At 46.9% G+C, this 24,859-nt stretch overlaps 6 protein-coding genes across 6 annotated transcripts; 5 read left to right on the top strand and 1 right to left on the bottom strand.

Annotated features, from left to right (window-relative positions):
• Positions 1-635: 635 nt before the first annotated feature.
• Positions 636-2,046, top strand: H6S33_000107 (uncharacterized protein; the record flags this gene model as incomplete). The annotated part of the gene is made up of 6 exons (XM_044831448.1): positions 636-688; positions 773-906; positions 975-1,393; positions 1,447-1,513; positions 1,570-1,627; positions 1,674-2,046. 6 exons carry the CDS (start codon positions 636-638, stop codon positions 2,044-2,046), a joined length of 1,104 nt encoding a protein of 367 aa, XP_044699666.1.
• Positions 2,047-3,018: 972 nt separating this feature from the next.
• H6S33_000106 (uncharacterized protein) lies at positions 3,019-4,248 on the top strand (the record flags this gene model as incomplete). Its single annotated transcript, XM_044831447.1, has 2 exons — positions 3,019-3,647; positions 3,705-4,248. 2 exons carry the CDS (start codon positions 3,019-3,021, stop codon positions 4,246-4,248), a joined length of 1,173 nt encoding a protein of 390 aa, XP_044699665.1.
• A 1,868-nt stretch (positions 4,249-6,116) lies between these two features.
• H6S33_000105 (uncharacterized protein) lies at positions 6,117-7,021 on the top strand (the record flags this gene model as incomplete). Its single annotated transcript, XM_044831446.1, has 3 exons — positions 6,117-6,351; positions 6,399-6,670; positions 6,725-7,021. The coding sequence occupies 3 exons, from the start codon at positions 6,117-6,119 to the stop codon at positions 7,019-7,021; spliced, it is 804 nt and encodes a 267-aa protein (XP_044699664.1).
• A 1,632-nt stretch (positions 7,022-8,653) lies between these two features.
• On the top strand, positions 8,654-10,378 carry H6S33_000104 (uncharacterized protein; the record flags this gene model as incomplete). Its single annotated transcript, XM_044831445.1, has 1 exon — positions 8,654-10,378. One exon carries the CDS (start codon positions 8,654-8,656, stop codon positions 10,376-10,378), a length of 1,725 nt encoding a protein of 574 aa, XP_044699663.1.
• Positions 10,379-19,464: 9,086 nt separating this feature from the next.
• Positions 19,465-19,764, bottom strand: H6S33_000103 (uncharacterized protein; the record flags this gene model as incomplete). The annotated part of the gene is made up of 1 exon (XM_044831444.1): positions 19,465-19,764. One exon carries the CDS (start codon positions 19,762-19,764, stop codon positions 19,465-19,467), a length of 300 nt encoding a protein of 99 aa, XP_044699662.1.
• Positions 19,765-20,286: 522 nt separating this feature from the next.
• H6S33_000102 (uncharacterized protein) lies at positions 20,287-23,419 on the top strand (the record flags this gene model as incomplete). The annotated part of the gene is made up of 5 exons (XM_044831443.1): positions 20,287-20,317; positions 20,417-20,562; positions 20,664-20,798; positions 20,873-22,186; positions 22,262-23,419. The coding sequence occupies 5 exons, from the start codon at positions 20,287-20,289 to the stop codon at positions 23,417-23,419; spliced, it is 2,784 nt and encodes a 927-aa protein (XP_044699661.1).
• Positions 23,420-24,859: the final 1,440 nt, after the last annotated feature.

Below are 24,859 nucleotides of genomic sequence, written 5' to 3'. Positions count from 1 at the left end.
GACCTAGGGTTATGTGGTAGATAAAAAGTCGATTAAAGAATAGATGATCATAGTCAGTTTTCGGCAGGGACAACTATAAATCAAGGAACGTGAACTATGATCTATAAATCTACAATCTAAAGTTATGGATCCATCACTGTTACCAGTATATCTAGATCGTTAATCACTCTTCGCGGTAGTAACACCGGGCCAGCCCCTAGTAACGTTAATTGTATATAATCCAACTATGGAAAAAACACTCTTTACAGATGGGTTAGTGCGGTTCTTCTAGTTTTGACGTAAACTGCGCATTCACCATTGAACTAGGTTCGCTTGAGATTAGGCCAGGGGATGATGTTTCTCCACGAGCATTATAGAGTCTGACTCGGGACTAGAGCTACTTCATAATATATAATCATGGAATCTGACTCGGCGGTCGCTGGAGGTCATGAATCGCCAAGATCAAGAACCTGACCTCAGTTGCACGGGCCACTCTCCAACGGTCAACCCCGCGCTGCATCTAACAATCTAACAACCAATTCCGAGCCTCAACTTTGCTATTCGCAAACGCCAAACCTATATCACTCCATAGGCCCAGGAAACCCAGAAAACCCAGAAACACCCTTTCCGAATAATACCACGAGCTTAAATTCACAATGGGTGTCAGCGAAAAGATTAAAGAAATTGAGGAGGAGATGCGGCGGACTCAGTAATTAAGACACACCATTGCATACTTCGATAATCGTAAAACTGCGAAAGGGTAGGCTAACGACCCGCACTTTCTCGCTTGCAGAAAAAACAAAGCCACCGAATACCATCTCGGTCTCCTCAAGGGAAAGCTTGCGCGTCTACGTGCGCAACTTCTCGAACCTGCTCCCGGAGCTGGTGCGGGAGCGGGAACGGGTTTCGACGTTTCTAAGAGCGGAGGTCTGTTTACCGTATTATTTATCTTTATGTGCAGATAGAGTTGTAACTTACCATATACGAGGGTTTAGATGCACGTATTGCGCTCGTTGGATTCCCTTCCGTCGGAAAGTCAACCCTTCTGTCGAAGATCACGAAGACGAAATCTGAAGTTGCGGCATACTCTTTTACGACCCTTACGGCTATCCCGGGAGTTTTGGAATACGGGGGTGCAGAGATCCAGATTCTGGATTTACCGGGTATCATTGAGGGGGCCTCCGAAGGCAAGGGTAGAGGGCGACAAGTTATCTCGGCGGCGAAGACGAGCGACTTGATCATGATGGTCTTGGATGCGACGAAGAAGGCAGAGCAAAGGGCCCTGTTAGAGGCCGAACTGGAGGCGGTGGGTATTAGGCTTAACAGGCAAAGACCAAATATCTACCTGAAGCAAAAGAAAGCTGGAGGTATGAAGATTAATTTCATGAGCACACCAAAGAATTTGGATGAGAAGGTGAGAGTGGAATCTTATGCGCTAGAAGGGAAGTCTTGCTCATGAAAGGACAGATGATTTACAATATCCTGAGGGATTATAAAATGCTCAATTGCGAGGTCTTAGTTAGAGATGAAGATGGTACGTACATCCACCAACCACTGGCTGATATATTAAAAACCACTAACGCATAAAAGCCACTGTTGACGACTTTATTGATGTGATCATGGAGGCCAATCGAAAATACATTAAATGGTAATACCACTAAAACCCTCCAAAATACCAATATTAATTTCCTTAGCCTTTATGTGTACAACAAGATCGACTGTATCAGCATGGAATTCCTCGATCAACTCGCTCACGAAGACCATACCGTCGTCATGTCCTGCGAGCTTGATCTTGGTATCAGCGACGTTGTTGAACGTGCCTGGAAGGAGCTGAACCTGATGCGGATATACACCAAACGCAAGGGTGTAGACCCCGATTTTACCGAGGCCCTCATTGTGAGGCAGGATTCTACCGTCGAGGATGTCTGCGACCAGGTGCATAGGACATTGAAGGAGAGCTTCAAGTATGCTCTTGTTTGGGGCGCAAGTGCAAGACATGTCCCACAGAGAGTAGGGCTGGGGCATGTCGTTGCTGACGAGGATGTCATCACTATTGTTACAAAGTAGGAGGCAATTCTAAATAGTAATAAAATAAAAGGGAGGATGTTCAATAGGATACTTATGCGCCAAGTTCTGCATTTAATACATTTCAACTTACAACCCCATTGATCTTTAATACTACATGTATTAGTGTCCTCAAAGGGGGTGGTTTCATCTTTAGATCCTATACTTTCTCAAAATGCTCTTTGATGATGCCTTACGGTATCCTTCTCAGTAATCAAACAATCCAATTCCACCCTACATGACCTCAATCTTGATAGGCCACTACCGCCAGCAAGCTGGCTAGCAGTTGCTTATTCATGAATTGTGGCTAGGGTGATGGGGTGGCATTGCCCTGTGGAGCTCATAGCTAGGTTCAGGACTAGGCTTAGGATCATTATTGATAGCCTTTTATGTATTTGATTATTATATGCAGCCATTAACTTTGCAGGAGTGAAATCGATTAAAGATGATTTCTGGGAAATTGAAAGGCCGCGGCCGTCGTTGTGATCTAAGTTCTGAATACGTAAAGTAAGTTTCCAACGAAATCGAAGTGTCCTGTTAACCCAATAGAATACCAGTCAGTCAGATCTCTCTTCTCATTGACTAATGTATGTACTCCAGTTAATTTCCTTATACAAGTGAGCTCGAGAGCTTCAGACTGCACTATACGGGAATCAGTTTCGGGATGGCATTGGAATGGAAAAATGATGAGACTCAGAATTCAATCTTGAAGGATCACACTGTCCTGGACCATGGATGTTGATCAGGGTCTAATCATGCAGCCGTAAGTTTATTATCGTTGTGTCCCTGGGCCTAACCGCGTATCGTGGATCGGCAAATGGCCCCTGCTTTACTCAGGACACCTACCAACCAACGGTCTCTCGTGTAAGCACCTAGACTTAGACAACCGAATACCAGCTAAGGACACTAAGACTCCACGATATTTATTCTTTACACTCCGGTCCGCGACTCCGGTTGCGACATTTGGGGCCCATCATGATCATGATTTCACCCTTCATATTGCTCACCATAGCTTCTCTCGCCTCAGCATGGAAGGATCTATCAGATAACACTTTAAACTTCCTGCCAAACCCCTCAGATGCAGATTTTGATATTAACACGGGAAAGCTCCTCTCTCCGATCTTAATCCCTCGCGTCCCCGGTACTGAGGGATCACTCAAAGTCCTTAATCATTTCCATAGCTTTTTCACCTCAGAGCTTCCATCATGGACTCTTGCCACTCAGAACTCCTCCTCCGTAACGCCTACCTCAAATGGAAAAGAGGTTCCCTTTGTCAACTTTATGGCAACACGTGATCCCCCATGGGCACAGCCGGGCGATGTTGGTCGGCTAGTTATTGTCGCTCATTACGACTCGAAATTGACGCCGAAGGACTTTATTGGCGCGACAGACTCAGCGGTCCCGTGCGCTTTGCTTCTACACATAGCACAAAGCATTGATGCAGCTCTGACTAGGAAGTGGGCAGATCTTGAAGCGAATGGGGAAACAGGGGACGGTCTCGATGATGAAGACGACATTGCTAGGAAGGGAATTATGTTATTATTTCTAGATGGAGAGGAAGCCTTTCATAACTGGTCGGACGATGATTCGCTTTATGGAGCTAGGTGTGTTTTGGCCCGACAGCAAATCCGGTAACATGTACTAATATATCTGGCAAACAGGAGTTTAGCAGAGACCTGGGAAGCTTCGCACCATCCTGCGCTGTCCAGCCGCCATAACGAGATTTCTAACGTTGACCTCTTCCTTCTCCTCGATCTTCTCGGCTCTCAAAACCCTAGAGTCCCATCTTACTTCAGAACCACTCATTGGGCATACAATCTTATGTCCGATCTTGAAACTCGCATGCGCGAATCCAACCTTTTTCTCTCACATGGAGCTTCTCCTGGAAAATGGTTCTATGACCCACCTATGAAACCTGCGAGTGCCGACTGGCACACGATATTGGACGATCACATCCCGTTCCAAGCGCGTGGTGTGGAGATTTTCCACGTTATCCCAATTCCATTTCCGAATGTGTGGCACACCATGAATGATGATGGCAAACATTTGGACATGCAGACCGTTAAGGATTGGGCATCTCTTACCACTGCGTTCACTGCGGCGTGGCTAGAGCTCGAAGGTCATGTGGAGGCTCCGCTGGATACAGCGGGGAAAATTATTGATGATATTGGGATTGAGAAGAGGGATTATAAGAGTGAGCTGTAGCAATTATAGAACCGGGGTCGGTTCTAGGGGCGCGGGAGTGGACTGAAGAGATGTAAGTGGAGTAAGGTATACCTTGACCATTGTCATGTTATATCTCTTTTGGTGCATTTTTTTCTGTATTTTTATATTTCTTGCTCGATCCAATCATCGGGCGCTTGAATGGGTATTTTTCAAAAAGAATTATATTACGCCTAACTACTTTGTTTGGACTGAGAGGCCTAAAGATAAGATTCTATACATTGTTCCCCAAAAATTCTACTATAGCCAACGGAATTTCCTTCAGATGCATCTTCAAGGCAAAATGCACTGTTTCAAAGAACTTAATCTCTACCTTCTTCACGTCCTTTTTAAAGGCCTCCGCGCCTGTTGGCACAAAATTTCCCCACAAGGCAAGTACAGGCGGCTGTTTCTGTATTTTCCCTGTGCTGGGTTACCCGGCCTTGGACATGAGGTCGCTCAAATAGAAAGGCTTGGGCCTTCTATCGGTCTTTTTCTCCATCTCCGTCACAAAAACGTGCAGGACGACAGCCATACAATTACTCTGACGATAGTTTCTGAAGTTCCTCAAGCAGATCCCGCCATAATTAACTCATGCGAGCGTCCGGCGAGGGACGTTAGTCAGCGCGTCGTGTAACGTTGTGGCGCAGGCTAGGTGGTTGTGTAACTACGTGGTGACCTCAGGTCAGGACAGGTCACTAAAAGCAACTGTGTTGGAAGTAGCTAGTTTCCTGTAGTCTATTCTCGTCTCTTCTGTTTTCCTAATTATTATTACTTATCAGAGATAATTCGAGCTTGCGCTTTCTGCTATCAGAGCCTGAGCATGTGTCGTCCGTGAATTACGAGAACGTGCCGTTTAATTATGGTTAGAACGGGGTATGATTCCCCCCTCCTGGCAGCCGCAAAAATGCATGTACAGCCGCATTCGAAAAGTTTTGGCACCTCCGGCCGGGCCAAACTCACGAGGCAATCCTTTCTGCTTTGCAATTCTCATATTCGAGACCGTTGTCAGAGAGAGCTGCAATGTCTCTATTGCGGTCATACCTGTCAATAAGTTGAGTATGCGCGAGTGCCATGGTTGTTGGTGGGCTAAAATTCATGAACGACTCAATATAGTAGGGTACCAGTACTTTTCGAATACGGCTATACTCGGGCGTTAATTAAATAGTCGGATATCGTTGCAACCAAATCCCTACTAAGAATTCCGACCATTTAATGAACGCATGAGTACACTTTTTACAGTATTCTCCACCTGGTAAGCTCAAGCTTACCATAACGCCAAGCCCACCGGCCCAGAGCGACATTGTGCCTTCTGTGCTTTAAAGCAGCGACCCCGCAATGGGCGGCGCTTGGCGGCACGGGTAAGGGCGCGCCTAAACGGAGTTAAAAAGTCCAAAAACTCCGTTAAAACTGAAAATCCCGTTATGAGAAAAGTTGATGTGTTTACTCATGCGTTTATTAAATGGTCGGAATTCTTAGTAGGGATTTGGTTGCAACGATATCCGACCATTTAATGAACGCTCGAGTAGCATGCTACTTTTAAGTGCAGTTTTGATGATTTTAACGGAGTTTTGAAAAATTAGGTCTGACTTGCTTTTCCATGTTGCAACGCACATCCTCACCAAAATACATGCGCTAAACCCACCAAACGGTATCCATGTTTGGCAAACCAAACTCCGTTTAAGGATTTCTAAACTTTACTTCCTCCAAACGGGCCCTAAGTCGCTTCCGGCCAGTATCCCATAAACCGTCGATACTGACACCCCTAATGTGAGACCGAAAGCCACAGAACCTATTGGCTCTAGCCCCCTCTTGGCATTTACAAAGGGGTGTCAGCATTGTCTCGACGGTTTACGGGATACCGACGACTCATGGCTGCTAATCGCGCACTTGGACGCGATATCCACATCTACGATGCTAACGACCCAATTACTGTTCTCGGAGGCTTCATTCGCAGCAACGATATCACAAATGCGAACTTGTACGCGATGCTAGAGGTCTTCTTGTTTTTTGACGGCAACTATCATCTACAGCGTGAGAATGGTACGGATGTTCAAAGAGATGAACAGGCTCTGCAAGCTGGTAATTACTATATTATCACTACAGGTACGAGGTTTCTATTGGCTACAGGTCAAGCAGTTAACTTTATACAGGCTCTATTTCTATTAGCAATGAAATTCCTTTGCTTCGTACGATCTCAGTGAATAGCGGAACTCATGTTGCAGTGTTTCGTGATGCTGTCCGTGAACGAGACCGACGATGTGTTATTTCAGGACGCAGAGCACATAGAGCTCAGTGGGGTGACTATCGGGGTTTTCAAGCTGCTCACATCTTTCCTTTGGCATATGAAGGGTACCGGGTGGAACAGAACCACGGCCGCTGGATCACTGTTCAGCCGGAAAACGCTCTGTCGATTAATCCTGATGTATGAATGCCTTATTTCTATGAAGTGCAGCGCGTCGGCTGATGACTGTTTCAGGACAACTACATGATTGCCAGCTTTGACGGTGATGGACTTGGTGTGGCAGGAAGGCATCTCGATCAGCAACTTCTTGAGGATCCGTGTCGCCCAGCTGATCAACTTTTGCATTGGCATTTCAGGCAGGCAGTGTTGACAAATATGAAGGGAGCTGAAGAGCCTATTTTCGAGCACGACTTTCCACCTGGTTCGGACATGATGGGAGAGATCATGGAGGGCCCGAAGGCTGCGGAGAGGATGGAGTTCGAGCTGTTAAGTCGATTGGCAGCACACCGATTTTGTATGACTTTATTGTGACTCGCCACCGTCCAGGGCGCCAAGCCCCCCCCCCCCGGGGGGGGCCCAAAGCTGAACGAGGTGGAGAAGATTTGCGACCGTGTGCGGTCGCGGAGTCATACCACCACTTCGTACGTACAATTACTGCATACTGTGCCCTGCGGAATATCGCACCTCACGCCCCCTTGAGATAACTACAGCTGCTTTCAAAAATATCATCCATGGCGTGTCTTCTTCATTTACTGTAAAGTAAAATTGATAAGTCGCTGCTCAAAAGAACAAAAGGGATTGAAATATTCGCCTACTTACATAGTGTATGACAACGAGTGATATGTCATGAAGGAGCGGATTATATGTATGTACTTTAACGGTACTTCGTACTACTTTTTAATATTTTAAGGTTTAAGCTTCATAACGACTTGAAAGCTTTTGATTTTTTGCAGCAGAATTTTGGGAAACTCAAGGAATCAGTACGGTCAGTGAAATTAATGAATTAAAAAAAAAAAAAAAGTAAGGTCAGTGACCTCTAATCATCATATATCACTCGTCCATCTAGGTATGTTGAGATTCCGGTTAGGGTACTATATGTAATCAGTTTTAGCATGTTGTGCTTGATTTACTATCTCCAAGTTACTTAGGTCAACCTTCGGTTATTTGTAATGGTGTTGTCGTCTGTGACTGGGAAACAGTTTTCCGCTGGCAACTCCGCCGTCGTGTCACATTGGCGTAACTTGGGTCTAGCTCTAATATTAGCTAGCTGAGTCTCATCGATATCTACATGTATGGCCTAGTGGATCCACCCACAGTGCGAGTCGCGATACGTAGTGCGTAAACTTTACAGCTTGCTCTCCTATAATTACTGCGCCCCATAATTTTGTATTTGTCAACAGCCAGCCACGGATCGATAGTGGCGTGGTGACCTAAATATTAGATTTTTTCACTTCTGTGAAATTACAAAAAAAATTACAGGGCAACATTTCTTTACGAAACACCTCGCTTAGCGTATACATGTATGCTTGTAGAACGTCCTATATCCCCTACCGCCAACCAAACGAAAGTGGCGATAAGTTCAGAATTCTGGCTGTCATGGACTGCATTGGAAGCATTGACTTAGTGGTTTTGTTTTGTAATTTTTCTTTTTAGCCATATCTCCCCTGCATAAGTCACACGCCACAGATCTTTATAGAATTGAATTACATATATGCATACACCTGGCTATGTAAGATCGACGCTCGCTGTTGTGGTTCTGAAGCTTGATAATATATGTAAAACAACTTGAATAGGGTTATATGAGTTGACATTTGCAGACATTTACGCCATGTAAACGACTAGTGGCACTGTAAAGTTTTCAAGACCTCCGTAGGTTTATGTTCTGCTACGTCAGCATGAATACGTTACCTTGAAGTAACTGTTTTCAAGCATTTCCATTCAATGTCGTAGATGGATCTGGCTAGACTGCATACAGGTTGGATAGAAAATTAAGAATATTGCACCGAGGTATCGCTTCGCTAAGTATCAGCTCCTCAGCTCTAAAAATCCGCAACTGTATTGCACCAACAAACAGTTCTACATCCACACACTACATAAACAACTCATCAACCTCTAACGGTCCCCCAAAATCTCACATCCAAATAAGCCATTCAGTACCGAACCATGGACATCACCCATATGCATCCTCCCCAATCGCAAGCCGGATTTATAAGTTCAACTCACCTCATCATAAACTACATCAATGCTATTCAGAACACGATGGAGCGAACATCACAAGAAATTGCTTCTAGAGCGGCCCCTCCCATAAGAAAAGACATTATTTCATCCCTACCCAACGAAATCGTTTGTCAGATCGCTGGAAACCTCTATATAAATGGTCTCAGATCACTTAGAGATGCTAATCCCCGAGAGTTCGGTGCCCCTCTCAACAAGCTGATTCGTGACGAACACCTCTTACATGACACTAGCTACATGATATCTGCCATGTTTGAAGCTGCAGCAAAACGAGATGTTAAGATGATTCGCTGGCTTTTCGAAAACGAGAAGGCAATAGGGCAAATACTCCTTCTCAACCAACCCCATCCGTCATATGCCGAGGAAAAGATGTTCAGAATACAACAAAATGAAAAAACCTACTGGTACTTTTGTCTTACCGGCGAGAAGCTCGATGACGAAACCCTGGAACTCATCCTAACTGTCGGGCCGAACCTTATGATGGCCATCAAAACGGAAGAGGCTCTAGGATCCTGCCTCCCTCCGGGAATGGTGCACACATACGACCAATACGGCCTGATTCTACACGCGGTAGCACACTCAGCGCTCTCCAGCGCTCTCCAAGCCACTGATGAACGCCGAGTGGAGAGATTCATCAGGCTAGGAACTAGTACAAAGCTTGCGACCTCAAGAACTGTTAATGAATTTATATACGGTTCTTGTGAAACGGACTCGTACTCCATTGACTGGAACCGGGGGGGTCGGTGGGCGGTGATTCGAGCAGAAGCTAATGCTTTGTTCTTTCACACTCCGCTCGAGGAAATTGACCCAGATCATCTATGGGCCGGGAGAAACAACCTTCTTCATATGGCTATTTTTTCTTCTGATTCTGTTAGAATGACCAAGTTTGCGTTATCAAAGGGACTGTGTATTGAAGCTGATAACCTGGCCGGCGAATGGCCACTCCAACTGGCATTCGACAATGAATATGTACCAGCCAAAGTAATACGGGTATTGATTGAATACGGGGCCGACACATCTGTGACACCGTCGTACCTTACCTCCGGGTATGAGCCAGGTTTGGGCTCTCAAACTAAATCTAGACGTGAAAAGGTTGCTGTCTTCTTGGATAGTACGAATATCGATTGGGTTGCCGGAGATCTTGATGGGAACATTTTTGGGGAGACGCTACTTCACGTTGCGGTCGTTTGGCTTATGCCAGTTAAGTACTTCAAAAGCCTGTTGAAAAGAGGGATGGATGTGAATGTTCGGGACGGTTCGGGGCGCACGCCAGTAGACGTGGCCTGGGATATTTTGGGTGCCGATGAAGAGGACTGTACTTGGCGTGTGCTTGATAGTGAAATGGATTTCAGTGCCAGACGGGGCGTCTTGATTAAGATCATCGGGTTTTTAATCAAGTGTGGTGGTACTGCGAGTATCCGTGAGGTCGGGGACTTTGTGGTGGTGGTGGAGGATTTGGCAACTTCTGGGAAATGTGATGGTTTTGAGAGGCTAGGGGAGCCAGGGGATCATGTGAAGCATGTGAAGCATGTGGCGATGGAGCATGTGGAGTATGTGGCCATGGAGCATCTAGAGGATGTGGACAATTCAATCGACATAACACCTTGCGACATCGATTACTTACACTCACTTGCAAGTGTGGGATGGGACTAGCTATATTTGCATTTTAAGTGCGACATTCCGATTTAAAGATTCCTGTAAGAGCGATACACTTAAATACATGTATTTAGTATTTAAAATTAGTACCCTTGTCTTTTTTAATACATGGCTCAACGCTACTTTAAATACACGCTTGATTTTTCATATAAAACCCCCCGGCGCCCGATGGTTACACAACGAGCTCTTAGGTATGTGGGGATATTCAGGGTCCATTAATACATGTACTAACCCTTGTGACGCAGTGGTTAGCGTGTCGTTCTTATACAAAATAGTTTAATCTGTATGCTATGCGAAAGCCGTCAGTTCGAATCTGACCTAGGGTAGTCCTTTTTGCCGGGGCTAGCTAATCGATCAATGCCGGGGCTAGCTAACGTTACTAAACCAACGTCAGTCTGTTTAAACTCATGTACGTTCCAGTTATTTATACTCACAACCCCTCACTCGATCAATGAAATTTGCAATTTGAGCTAAGGTTACAACCACATGTATTCTATACGTAACCAGTCTAGCGTATCTAATAACGGGAAATCTCCTTTGCAAACGAGTGATGATCTATGACGAATGTTCTAGATCATTCCGTGTGTGTACACACAATTAATACACCCGGTCAGTCCACAAGCCCCCATAGATAACCTTACTTAACACAAAAAAATTCCTAAGGTCATCTTGGTAAGAGATCAAAGATCGATAATCTATGAAATTCCAAAATCAAAAGTAACATCTGTGAGTCGTGTGACCTTCACAGAAGACAGTTAATTTTAATGACTTCTTATGGACAAACAGTGCTTCACTGGTGGCATTTCTTTCCTTTTTCTCATAGTCGAGTGATCGACCATGAATACATACGTCATACACTATCACTCGATATGAATTAGCTGTGTAGTCATATATCTACATTCAAAATCTATTTATAAAGTAATCAAGTATTTTTAAGAATGTTAATTTCAAAGAGCTAGCAAGTTATTAACGTATATATATCGAGCACGCTATATACGCAAAGTCTGTAGCGTATACTTGTACTTATGTACGGAGTTGACGGCCAAGCAAACAGGTTATATGTATGTACAGCCACGCTGCAAAAGTGTTCGTGATTCCGATTTCGGAGTGAGGCATTTCTCCATAGGTAACCGTGGCGGACCATCAAAAAAACCCCAAGAGAAGACTTTCCCAGTGATCAATGGCGCCCGGAATCAATGAAGAATAAGATCAATGACCTATCTTCTTTTATATATAGTCACGAACTATATTATATATTTTTCGTTGTTTTAAATCTCAACATTAATTAATAACATCAACGTTACGGGTGCGCCACACTGCGCATTGACATTAAAACTAAATCACGAACACTTTTGATGAGTGGCTGTAGATATGATAATTATCTGGTATCGCAGGATTGAGGGATATAAGCATCTAATCAAGCCCTTAGGTTTCCTAATATGGTTTTCTTTCTTTGCGGTTTGATGGCCGTCCATAGTCCTCGTGATGCTGAATTTAAAAATCGGTGTGCTATGATTGTCACCAAAAACATAAGACGCTATGGCCTCAGTGCATACACTAAACCCTACCCATTGCAACACTGATCTCTTGGCGTTTTCACTTGAAAGTGCGCAAACACCATGAGATATCACTCGGTCTTAATGGGTATTTTCCGGGCGGCTAATTACATGCGCCTAAATCGCGCACTCAGTTGTGGTTGGAGGTTCAAGACCCAAAACCTAAACCACATAATAAAATATAGGTCAAAGAGTTGAATTACCCTGACGGGTGTGTCGTTGGTGTCATCACCATATGGACTGCTTTACAAGTATAAACTGCGCATCGGTGCGCATCAAGCCTTGTTTCAGCCATCATATATGATGTGTTATAGCCCACATCAGTACTCATGACCACCAGTAATCTCCAATCGGGAAATCTTTTTTATTTCACTCACCCGAGTGGTTTTTTTTTCTTGACTTTTGTTTATTTCGAGAGAATGTGATATCTTGTTCTCGTTCATGAACTATCACTCAGACTGCCGCATAAAACCCGATCTCTGATTCGTCGCCTCTACTCAAAGGCTAAACACCTATCATAACAACCATGTATATTTCGTAAGCCACCATTATGGCTCATGGTATTAACTCACACCTTCAGGCATTGAGACTGTCATGATATCACACTTCCCCTCTGTCCCAGCTGCGGAAAACTCGGCTGCATTTCACGATAGCGAAGAACGTCTGCTCAGCCAATAGTACAAGACATCTAAGTACACCTTGAGACATCTGGGACATCTGTTCTTCCCGAGGATCCGATGAACAAAGAGATGGACAAGGCCCATGAGATGGTACAGCCCCGTAAGGCTTATGTTTGTTTCTGCTAGACGTAAGGCGCCCCACTGAGGCAGGTACATATGGCACTGGTTCCTGATAGGTTAATGGGCGAGCGAGCTACAATGGATGGCTAAAAATATGAACTGTATGCGTGTTGTTCTCATACCTTATCAAAACGAGTGATAGCTGGTGATATGAAACTCGTTCTTCTTCCTTTGATTAGTATTCCCTCAAATACGAGTGCGCAAGGCAAGATAGTAAGGAAGCTAAAATACGGCTCAAGCAAACCCGGCATGTGATCTTCATATGTAGGGTTTGTAGGAAAACTCGGGGTTTTTGCACTTCCAGCAACCAACCGCGAGATCAAGTGCACATCTGTCTTTCTGCCAGATACCGTTTTACAATGTTCCAGCTGTCAACGACGTCGGGATGCCACGATATTCCTGTACTCTTCCTTTGCCCGAAAATCGTTCTTCAGGGTCTATCAGGGAGAAATAATTCTCAACGGCCAAATATCTATGTATCTACAGACGACGTCGTTAAATTAAGATGTGGCGGGCCAAGAGGCTGTGGTAATCTCCGCCACAGACGATCGGCACTAGGCGTTTTAAGCGATTGTTGTTACGACTCTTGCCTGCCAGAAACCTATTTCGGGACAAAAGGTAATAATTTCACCGTACTAAGCCCGCCACATCTTATACAAACGTCGGCGGCAAACCCGGTAAGTTACTAATTTTTGTTTGAAGGGGTTGCGTAGGGCAAACATCCCTCCCGAGCCCTAGTCATCGATGGCGGGGGATCGACAGTCTCCTTCTCCTCTCTAGCAAAAAACCAAATACCCGGCCTTAGCAGATAACAACCTCCACCAACCTGCCTGGCTTGGAGCCGGAAACCACCATTTTACCCGTCTAGTCATTGTCTCTCTACTATGGGAAAATACATTTCTCTCATGTCTCCCATCTTGCGATCTCACGATTAAGGCCTCACGATACACTTCCTCTCTGGGCTACTGAGTGATAGTGATAAGCGGTGATGGTGGGGGGGAGGGGTGGTGGTCGTGATGGTGGGGCCCTGATCCACATCTAGGGAAGAATTACTGAACCCGTTGGTACAGGCTACGATCCGTACCTGAATGTTATCGCAGACATCGACATCTTGATCAAAGCCGGCGGTAGGTGAGATTTTGTTTGCATCTTCATAGGGCCGGGGGCCGTTTCCCAGGTTTTCAGCTATGATCACTGCTCACCGGACTGACGGGCTATGTGTTGTTCGTATCGATGTGACACTGTTTTTCGCAAAGGACACAATTGCAATTACAAACAATCTTCGATTTCGGCTACACGAATACCGTTTGTAGCCGGATCTTAATTTGCACTTGACCAAAACATCCTCGCTTTTTTAATTTTCTCATAGGGAGAAAGCAAGGCAAGGCAAAGGCAAAGGCAAGGCATAGGCTACATATCTTGATTTGGGCCTGGCAGCCCGCGATTTCAGATCGATGGACGGGTATATGCCAGTGAATTCGATCTCATGCTGTTGCGGGACATCTCAACGTCGTCGCAAGCAAAGCACAACGAACAACGCACGTCTTAGTTACTCATCTGGATGGTGAAGAGCTATTGGACCTGAGGGGTGTGTGAGAAGGGCCCGAGGTTATGGCGATTGTGCCTGTTTTTTTCGCATCTGAGATATTTATATAGTCATTTTTTGTTTCATCGTTTCATCCGCTAAGTTAATGATCATTGCGGGCAAGACATCGCGCGCGCGCACGGGAAAAACAAAAATGCCCATCAGGAAATTTAAAGAGACAAAGAGGGTGTTGTTGGAAAAATAACAAGATGGTATAAGTACCTTGTTTGGGGATATCTTTGGCATATCTTTGGGGTAATGTTCGTTTTACCAGTTTTCCAGGGCTGCATATCTGGCCTCATCGCAGTAATAATGTCTGGAGATCAGAGGAGTCATGCAATGGGCGTCGGCCATCATCTATCGAACGGCAAAAACATATCCAAACATGACGCTCCGGAAGAAAAGTGTTCGCTAGATTCTCTAATATGCACGGTACGGCTAAGTTACACCACACCACACCACACCATCTGTCTGTACCCAAAGAATTTGTTCCGATCCACGTTCTCGGGCTGAGTTTGCGGGGCCCACACCAAATTATTATCAGCATACCTAAACCTAGCTGATGATGCACCGTAGGCATGTACTCTATCAGATCTGAAGATTCGGTACATGATACATACCGGAGAAAGGGCACACGCCTCCAAAACCCCTACCCTAGCCAAGTAGTGGGTGTGGGTGTGTGGTACGTGAGAGAGACGTAAGGCCTATGTGTGTATCTGTTAAAAATATCTCCGTAAACCAAGATCCACCCACCCATGATCCCCCATTCCCCCTACTTTGTTTATCCGCTGCGACCAAACAAACCGGGGAGAGGTCCTAGCTGCAAAAAAAGCTTCGAGATCGGTCTGAACTGAAAGATCGTTAAAATATCGGAGGGTCCCTCCCTTCCCCTAGCAAGTCATGCAGGTCATTCAAGTAACAAGAGTCATGAGCTGAGATATGAAGCTACTGCTGTATCATGTAGATGTAGGTATTCTCCCCGCATTACCGCTTGAGCTCTCCTGCGCTGCGTACCGGACATCATACATAGCTGCTGTCTCTCCTCTCCACGGTGGATCGTGCTCTGTACTCCCCCCAAGTTCCAACTGTTAGCTGCACAGCCGGACTGGTTCCCGTTATCGACGATAGAGTGTCTGTATAGATAATATCAGAGCGGCCAGAGATGTGTTTAGCGTTAGCTCGTAGGCAAACCCCTGACCCTACTCTACTTTCCGGGTATGTAGTTTAAAAAAAATAAGTCACTTGGGCAGCTCCAGGCACGGACCAACGTCTGACACTTGCTTGCAGTGATCGTGAGGATATAAGAAACATCAGGAAAAAGTCCATTTGCGATCGCGCGTATCTCATATGGCGCACACACCGCTACTCCCAGAGGCACTGTACATATGTACAGTAGGCATATCATTGCCTGAGATGACTGGGTGTTATAGGTTCGTATCTGATGTACGCCGGTAGCGGGGTCATTGGAGCACCCGACCCCACAATTACTCCGCAGTTGGCAGGACGCAGAACGATGTATGCGGTGCCGGTAGTAGTAGTAGTGGCCATTATGGTGGTGGTGGTGTTGTGATTGATGGTGATGATGGTAACGTTGAAAGGTGGAGAGAGGTGGAGGTTGTGTTGCGATCCTACGATTCAATCTTGAACGTCACTAGTACTCCGAGGCAAGCAGTAACAGATCAAAAAAGAAAGAAATTCAACGATCTAAAAAATGAAAAAAAAGAAGGTTTAATTTGTATTTAGTAACCATGCTGTAGATTGACACTCTAGACTTCCAAGCCTTATCTGCCGCCCTCAGGCCAGAACGTCCAATTCCCCCCTTGCCCCTCGTAACACAACGTTTGTGAAAAAAATTTCGTTTTCGCTTTTTTATTTTTTTTGTTTTGTTTCGAGTGTGCGAGATGTGTGGTCGAGATCTGGAACCAATCACCGCATCCACATCTCGACTGCTTCCCGTCATTCGTGCTGTTTAGCGATTACCGATATATCCCACACCTCACACCTTCCACGTCTCCAATCAATTCCCCGAGAATCTCTCTCTGCAGCCTGCTGCATGTTTCACTTTTGCGTTGATTGGTCGCCCAAGTCGCTCTTCTCCAATGGACGGACGGACGGGGGTTTGGTGGTTAGTGGAATGGAAAAAGGTTGGTTGACCCCCCCCCAAAAAAAAAACTAAACTGCTGCGCTGCGCTGCATGGAAACTTTTTTTCGCTCGCAGATGCACATGAACGAGCGATTGGGTACTGTAATTGTAGATGTTTGTTTGCTTTGAAAGTATGAGAAGGCCCTTCGGGAAACAATCAGCCTTGCTGCTGCTGCGGCGCTGGGTAAATGTCATTTCCGACGTATCTCATGTTTGTTTCGGGTTGCGTTGGTTGGTTTCGTTGTTTAGTTGGTTTGTGGAGTTGGTGGGTTGGGGTTGCATCCGTTGGTTGGCCAGGGACGAACGACAGCACAGGAACAGAGAGTCTAGGTCATATCATGTCACGTCATCCATTATTACTTCTTTTTTTGGTGGAAATCTATTTTTCATTTTTCATTTTTCTTTATTTTTTCTTTTACTTGTAGTTTTAGGCATGCTAACACATATATAACTCAAAACTTTTGTGAAAAGCATGAACGTCAGCAGCAGAATACTCATCTCGATCCCATACACCACTAGATTTAAACAAAATCCGATTGCTGCTCATCGTAGGCGCGGATATCGCCCTACCTATCATGCAGTCAAGCCAAATCAGTTGCAATTCAACCACTAGAGAAAGTAGGTAGAGTAATGTACCATGGCCCTCGTAGAAACGGATCCAATCCAATGCGTGCATCAGATTTGGAACTGGCAATCCTTTCTTTTCTTTCCCCTTCGAATCTATCCTTCGCCACCGGTACCCCCCCCAGTCTCCTTTGAAGCGGGCGTCATCCGTTTCGAGAAGCGCAGCATGTGTAGTCTAGTGTTTTTTACAATTGAACGCGGCAAATTTCAACGAAGATCTGATTGAAGGGCACGTCTCTCCCTGCTCGCTGATGACGAAGACGATGATGAAATTTACCCCGGAGTATCAGTCCAGCTGTATACTAATGTAGGCGCAAGTAGATATATCCAGCTAGAAAAAAAAAAAGGGACAACTAGAAAAAAGAAATAATAAAATAAAAAAAATAATAAAGGGTTATGCCAAAAAACAAAAAACGGGCCCGCGCCCGTTAACGTTCTCCTGAGTATCTACTCCTATCTAGACTAATCTAGAAACGCCCAGCCTATCACAGTGTGGGGGTGATGAGAGTGCCAGTGGAGGACGCCGAAGCCTGAAGGTTTCTTTCTACATACGACGGAGGACAGAGAAGGGAGAGGGAGTACAAATTTCTGACATGCACACTGCAACTCTGAGACTTGACCCGAATTGAAATTAAGTACCGAGTCAGTTCAGTTCAGTCCGGTCCGGCTCATCCCTTTGGATATAGGACTGTACTCTACAGTAGCACTTTAGATATGTAGGCCATCACCAAGTGGGGAACAATTTGGGTGGGTGTGTGGTGAGCGGGAAAAAGAAAAGCATCGTGAATTATTTGATGAATCTCTGCTGATCTGGGGTAGAAAGGTTAGGTACGGACCGAAGGGTAGCTTGCTTCATCCTACGATGGTTTTACCAAGGTGTGAATCTACGGTAGACGTTGCTTCTACTGCTAGCTTCTTGATCTAGAGATTGATCTTGAATCTTGATGGCTTGCGCCATTGTGCGGGCAGTGGGTGCGATTCCAATAGTTTGAGGTCGGTTCCCTGGGTGGTGAACGGTTGGGCATGAAATCTACAGACCGGTGCCAGAGGTGAAATTCTGGGGTTGTACCTACTTACGTGCTGGTGGGTTGGGTTTTGGTTGTGATGGTGGGTGGTGGGTGGTACGGTACGAGAACTATTGAGCATGTAGAAAGTTCGATGAACAGACGTCAACCTACCGGGGTACCTACGTAGGTAGTGTAGGGGTACACTAGGGGACGCGAGAACTGGAGGGGGGTGTCGTGTGGGTAAGGGTCTGTCTGGTCTGGGGGATGGGCAGGGGGAGGGAGGCATAGTTACAGGCATACAGCTACAGAGTAGGAAGGAAGAAGGAATTGCCATGCGGAAGTGATGGGGTCAGTGGGTTGGAGTGGGTTGGATTGAGTTAGATCGAAAAAGCCCATTGCACTCCGGGATGCACATGATGGATGCTCAATCCATGAAAAGAGACACAATTCCATGTTGCGCTGTTCGAAAGGGCCGCGAAAGTAGAAAATGAGTGGGCGAGTGGGCGAATGGAGGATTTGACAGACGGGGTGCAGCCGAGGGAAGACAAGCCTAGACAAAACACACACAAGGCTGGCTCTGCCCTGGGGAACTCAACAGTACGGTAGGGGAGTGTAGGCCGACTAAGGAGAAGGTTGAAGGCTAGGCGTAACGAGGTACCACTCGTACCAGTTGCACTATTCTGTTCTCTCTCTATACTGCTACTACTGCTACTACTGCTACCCCAAGAAAAAAGAGTAACTGGCTACCGTATGGTCACTGCTCAGCGAGTGCTCACCTCCTGTCGCTCGTACCTGCTATCTAAGCTAAAGAGTGACAAGTTTCTCTGGAGTACATACCGACAGAGGCTCTAAGCAAGAGAGCACAAAAGTCACAGTTTAATTTTTCGATCGGGTGAAGATTGGTCGAGTGATCCCGTTGAATCGGAGATTCGTTGAGCCCTGGTGCGCGCTTGTGTGTCGCTGCAGGGCATCGCTGGCCCTCTATTCGGGTGTAGGTACATGTGTTGGAGGATGCAGCAGCAAGCAGGCAAAACAGGCTCGTAATGTACTCTACTAACGTGATCTCTCTGGTCTAACTAAGCTGGGGCTCTGCTCAATTTTTTTTTTTTTTTTCGTTTTCGTTGTTTTTTTCCCTCTTTGTCGCGCTCTACTGACTATGTAGGTCTAAGGTACCACTACTCTGCTCTTCTCTATGTACAGGTCGCGAGTAGTTCTCTAGCTACCCACTCTAGCTTCTCCCTATGCGTATGTGTGTTTACCGTTTTCCTTTTGGGCGTTTAGTTTGCTTCTGGCTTCCGCATGTGTGTTTTCAGTGTAGCTATTTCGACTGTGTTCCCCTTTTTTTGGTTCTACCTCCAAATATAGGCCTCACAGCGCCTTCTGCTCTCCGGTTTCAGGAAACTCTGGAACAGTAAGGGGAAAAAATCCCATCTGGCGGCCGCCGCCGCAGCAGCAATTCTTGCAGCAGCCAGCAGCAAGCAGCAGCAGCATCTCCTCATGCTGCTTCTGCTTCTGCTTCTGCTTCTGCTGCCGCTGGCCAGACAAATCAAGGAAGAGGCAGCCTAGAAGGCAAACTGAGCAATAGTGATAGAGCGGCAGTAGAGAGAAAGCAGTAGGAAGGATGGCTGATCGTTGGACAAATCGATCGACTGATGACAGGCGGTCCATAGTAATTCCGGTGGCCCCGCCAACCAGGCACGACCATATGTTTAGACGCATTAGCGGCGACTGACTCTGGGTCTCTGTCTATTATGGATACCACACTCCCCCCTTACCCCAGCATACGGCTCTTTCTCACTCGCTCACATCTTTAGAAACCCCTGCCTGGTAAACTTGTAAGCGCAACCCCCCCCATCATGCAATTGCGTGTCAACACATCATGGGCTCAATCGTCTTGACCTACGAGCTTCGATCTGAGGTGTTTGACCTTGACTAGAGTACCTACCTCTTCCTTTTTCCTTCCTTCTCTTCCTTCTGATATAAACACCCATGTCATGCATTCGGAATATGCATAACTGCTTAAAGAATACTCTGCATATACGCCGAGGGTGAGAGAAAAGAAAGATCAGAACGGAAAGCAAAAAAAAAAAGCCTCTAAGGAAAACGGAGAAACAGTAAGAGGGAAAAAAAAATTATACACGATATCCAAGAATTCAACACTCGATCTCTACCTACCACACCTCTTCAATAATGAAAAGTCTTGTAACTGAGCAGCCAGATGGTATAAAGATTCATAACTACCAGCTCGTTTCCACTCTCTTCACAATATCATCATCAGCATCATTACTCTTTAAGGCACTCATCCGAGCCATTCTTTTAGTAGTAGTCTTTGTTCTTAGTCTTATGTCTTGGAAGGCACTACTGCAGCCCTTGATCACTGCCTCGACCACGCCGAATTCCTACCTGTCTGCACCACTAGCGTACTTTGTCTCATTTCTGATCTGCTGTATTATCTTATTCCCGTTGGTATGTTATTGTTGGGTTGCTATTATGTGGCCATATTTCAAACCATTATAGGAGTGTGTGACGGCCAGTGCGCTAACTCGTATATATATATATTCACACAGGCTCCTCAGTTTTCAGTTTTAGCATCAATCATGGGTTCCTTTAGCATGTTCACCCGGATGGCCATGGGCCTGAAGAAGGTAGGCTCTTTCAAAAAGTCAAAAGTCATTCAGCAGCAGGATGCACAAGTTTCACAGGTTTTACTCCCCAGCCCCAATACCAACAACAACCCTTCAGGAAAACTAACTGCTGTCCCCTTTTTGTTTTGAAGACGAAAGGAAAGGTTGTTGATGTAGTCCAAAAGAAATTCTCTTCAGAACCCTCATCGTCCGCAGCCGCCGCCGCCGCGGCACCCGCGCCGGCGCCATCGAAGGATGTCGCTGCCGTCGAGCCAGCTGCACCAGTTGTAGCTGTTGTAGCTGAAGCCCCAGTGGTCGAAGCACCCAAGGCTGTCGAACAGGTCCCTACCCAGGTGGTCGAACCAGTTGTTGCAGCTCCCATTGTTGTTGCAGAGCCCAAGGTCGAAGAGGCCGTGGTTGCTGTGGAGACTATCGTGGCCGCCCCCGTCCCTGAGCTTATCGTTGCCCCCACAGCAGAGATTGTTGAGGAGGTTTCAGTCGTTGAGCCCGTGGTCGAGACCGTCGTCGTGCCCGAAGTTGTTGAGGAGGTCGTGGCCGAGGCCATCGCCGCCCCCGTCCTTGTTTCAGTTCCCGTCGTCGAGGCTGCCGTTCCTGAGGAAGTCGTTGCTGCCATCGTTGCCCCTGTAGTCGAAGAGGTCTCAATCCCAGAGAAGGAAGTCCTCGAAGTCGTCTCAGTTCCTGAAATCAAGTCCACCGAAGAAGAGGTTGTCGAACAGGTCTCAATCCCAGAGAAGGAAGTCCTCGCCGTCACCGAACAGGAAGAATGTATCCCAATGTCCACTCAGCTCGCCATTTTCCCCACCTTCGCCATGTTTGCCATGCCAGAGCCAGAGGTTTTCGAGGCTGCCCCTGTTGTCGAATCGTCCAAGGTCATTGAGGAAGTTGATGCACCCGTCACCGAAACCGTCACTGTCACCGAACCCGAGGTTATTGTCGCTGCTCCCGTCATCGAGAAAGAGATTATCGAAGAGATTGCCGTTGTCGCCGAGCCCGTTGTCGAGACCGTCACTGTTGCCGAGCCCGAGATCGTCGAAGAGGTCGCTGCCGAGGTCGAAGAGGTTGTCGAAGTCGCTGCTGCCCCAGTCGAGGAAGTCATTGAAGTCGCCGCCCCCGTCGAAGAGGTCGTTGAAGTCGCTGCCCCAGTTGAGGAAGTCGCTGCCCCCGTCGAGGAGGTTGTCGAGGCCGTCTCTGTTCCCGAACCCGTCGTTGCTGCTGTTGCCGAGATCGCTGTTTCCGAGCCAGAGGAAGTCGTAGAGGCTTCCATCCCTGAGCCTGCCGAAATCGAAATGGTTGTCGAAGAGGTCGCTGTCGCCGAACCCGAAGTTGTCGAGATCGAGCTCCCGGTTGAGGAAGAGGTCATTGTCGCCGCCGCCCCCGTCGAGGAGGAGGAGATCGTTGCCGCTGTCGAGGTTGCTGAAGTCGAATCCGTTGCCGCTGTCGAGAAGGTAAGCATCATAATGCAGCTAATAATCCCTACTATTGCAACCCAAAACGGTAATGCTAATAATTGCCTCCTCCAGATCGAAATTGTCCACACTCCATTCAATGCCGCCATGCTCCCCCGCTTCATGACCCAGACATACCCCGTCGAGGAGGTTGCCGCCGTCGCCGAGCCAATTGCTATCGAATCCTGCACTGCCCCTGCCGAGTTCGCCGAGCCAATGCCCGTCAAGCAGCTCTGCTCTTGCCCCTCTGTCGAATCTTTGAACTCATCGTACTGTGACTCCAACGCCGCCTCCAACTCTGTAGATGATGCCTCCGACAATGAGTCAAATACCGAGGAGATCATGTCGCCTACCACCGAATCTGAGACCGAGACCATCACCTTCGAGGCCCCCGAGAGACCTGTTTCTTGCCCACCCATGGGAATCAGCCAGAAGTACAGCATCCGCGAGATCCGCGACCCCCGCCTCCAGAAGAACATCCGCGCCTGGGCCCAGCAGTCCGAGGCCATGGGAATGACCGAGGAGACCTCCGCCAGCAACAGCTCCGACTCTGAGAGCCACTCCGAGGAGGGCGACTACGACTACGAGCGCAGCCCACCTCTCAGCCCAATCAGCAGTGCCGGCGGTAACGACGGCGAGTGGGGCGGTGAGCTCAAGGTCGAGAGCTTGGACAAGATGGAGACCGTTGTCGAGGTTGAGGCCGTCGAGGAGATTGAGGCCGCCGTCGAGGAGGTTGAGGCTGTCGAGGCTGTCGAGGAGAAGGCCACCATCGAGCTTGTTGTACCTGAGGTCGTCAAGACTGAGGTTCCCGAGCTTGTCATGGAGGTCGCCGAGAAGACCGAGCTGTTTGTTCCCGCCGCACCCGTCGAGATCGAAGTCCGAGAAGTCGAGATCGCCGTCCCCGAGCTCCCAGCTGTCATCGTCGCCGAGAAGGCCGAGGAGATCCCCACCATTGAGGAGATCATCGCCGCCCCGGTTGTCGAGAAGGTCGAGGAGGTCATCGCAATCCAGGAGATCGTTGAGCCTACACCTGTCGAGAAGTCAATTGTTGTCATCGAGGAGGTCCCAGTACCTGTCGAGGAGGCACCAGTAGAAGTCCAGGAGGCCGAGCAGACACTGGAGGTTGTTGAGGCCGTCAAGCCAAAGAACACCCAGGTGCAGAAGAAGAAGAAGAAGCTCTCCAAGAAGGAGCGTCTGAGCAAGGGCGGAAAGAAGAAGGGCGGAAAGAAATAGATTCGATCCGCTCTCTCCTCTTACCGTTTTGTCTATTCTTTTTGCGATTCAGTTGTTTACGTTCGTATGTTCCGTCTGCCACAGCCCTTTCGGTAACACCTATTTACATTCTCATTTGTTTCTGATTTTTTGCGCGGCTTTTTAACATTCATGTCCTTACTTTATATTTTCACGCCCCATTTCTAACGTTATATGTTTTATCGCCTTTTTTTTACATTGTTTTTTTATAAGATTGATGGGTTTGGTGCACAAGGGTCTATGATACTTCTTTTGAGAAGATGTTTAGTAGTTGATGGGTTTTTTTCTCTCTTTCTGATAGTGTTGTGAGGGTTCGGTGGGAGGGGTATGGGTTATTTTTCACTTTTTATTTTTCGCGTGTTCAATTTTTCTCTCATTTTATTCGGTAAAAAGAAAAAAGGAGTCCTTATTTTTCTGCTGTTATGCAATTCACGAATATAGTTATATTCCAATCAAAAAAATTACTGTTACAATTATCTTTTTGTTTGCGCCTATTTGATTGTGTTTGTTTTGCGATTTGAGACTCGAGTTTGTGAATAGTCTTTTAATTGAACTCAACTGAATTGTCTAAATAATTGAACCAAATTGAACTTGCAAAATACTTAGCTGAAAGCTGACAGCCGGCGGGGGGAAAGGAAGAACGAAAGAACAATGGACTCCATGGCGCAACACCACACGTATGTTACGGCGGTACCTATGTCTACCGGCACGAACCCCGCCGTCGTCGGGTTTCAAAAGCGCGCAGTTTACGAGTGGCCAGCTAGACATGGCAAGCCTCCGTCCGATGCCGCTCAATTATCAGCCGTCAGCTGCCGGGGGGGAGCCTAGCCTAGCCCTCGCTCGCTCGCTTGCCAGTACTCCAGGAAGCATCTCCTCGTACATACATAGAGTAATCGTCCCTCGTTATGGTATGGTCTGGTATGATGGTATGGATGATGGGTATGGAATGGTGGGCTAGAGTTAGTGGCCGTGACAGACTTAATTGACATCGTCTACTCTACACATTTCACACAGACAGAAGAAACAACATCAATTCCTCATCACCACCCCCCCGTAGTGCAATTGTGGACTTGACCTGACTCTCGCTCGTATAACTAGAGTAACTGCCTGCGTGCTTAGCTTGTGGACCGATTGTTACCCTTGCAGCCCATTGGTGTGTCGTGTATCATGTACCTGCCGGTACACCAGAACAGCACTAGTCTGCCTGCCTAGCTACAGAAAGTAGCCACATGACATGAAATCTCGGAGGTTTTTCTTTTCCTCTGCGACCTGAGGTCTCGCGAGTTAGGAGAAGGAACGCCGATTTTTATCCTCCCTCCCCCCCGATTGATCGGGGTTTTTTCCTTTTGTTTTTGATTCGCCTCCCTCTCCTGGTGGTGAGTGCAGTATATATATATATTCTGGTTGGTTCCCACTTGGATG

Source organism: Morchella sextelata (assembly GCF_020137385.1).
Source record: "Morchella sextelata strain SCLS chromosome Unknown scls_1, whole genome shotgun sequence".
Lineage (NCBI taxonomy): Eukaryota > Fungi > Ascomycota > Pezizomycetes > Pezizales > Morchellaceae > Morchella > Morchella sextelata.
Note: the sequence above shows the minus strand (reverse complement) of the source record. Positions and strands in the feature narration are given on the sequence as shown.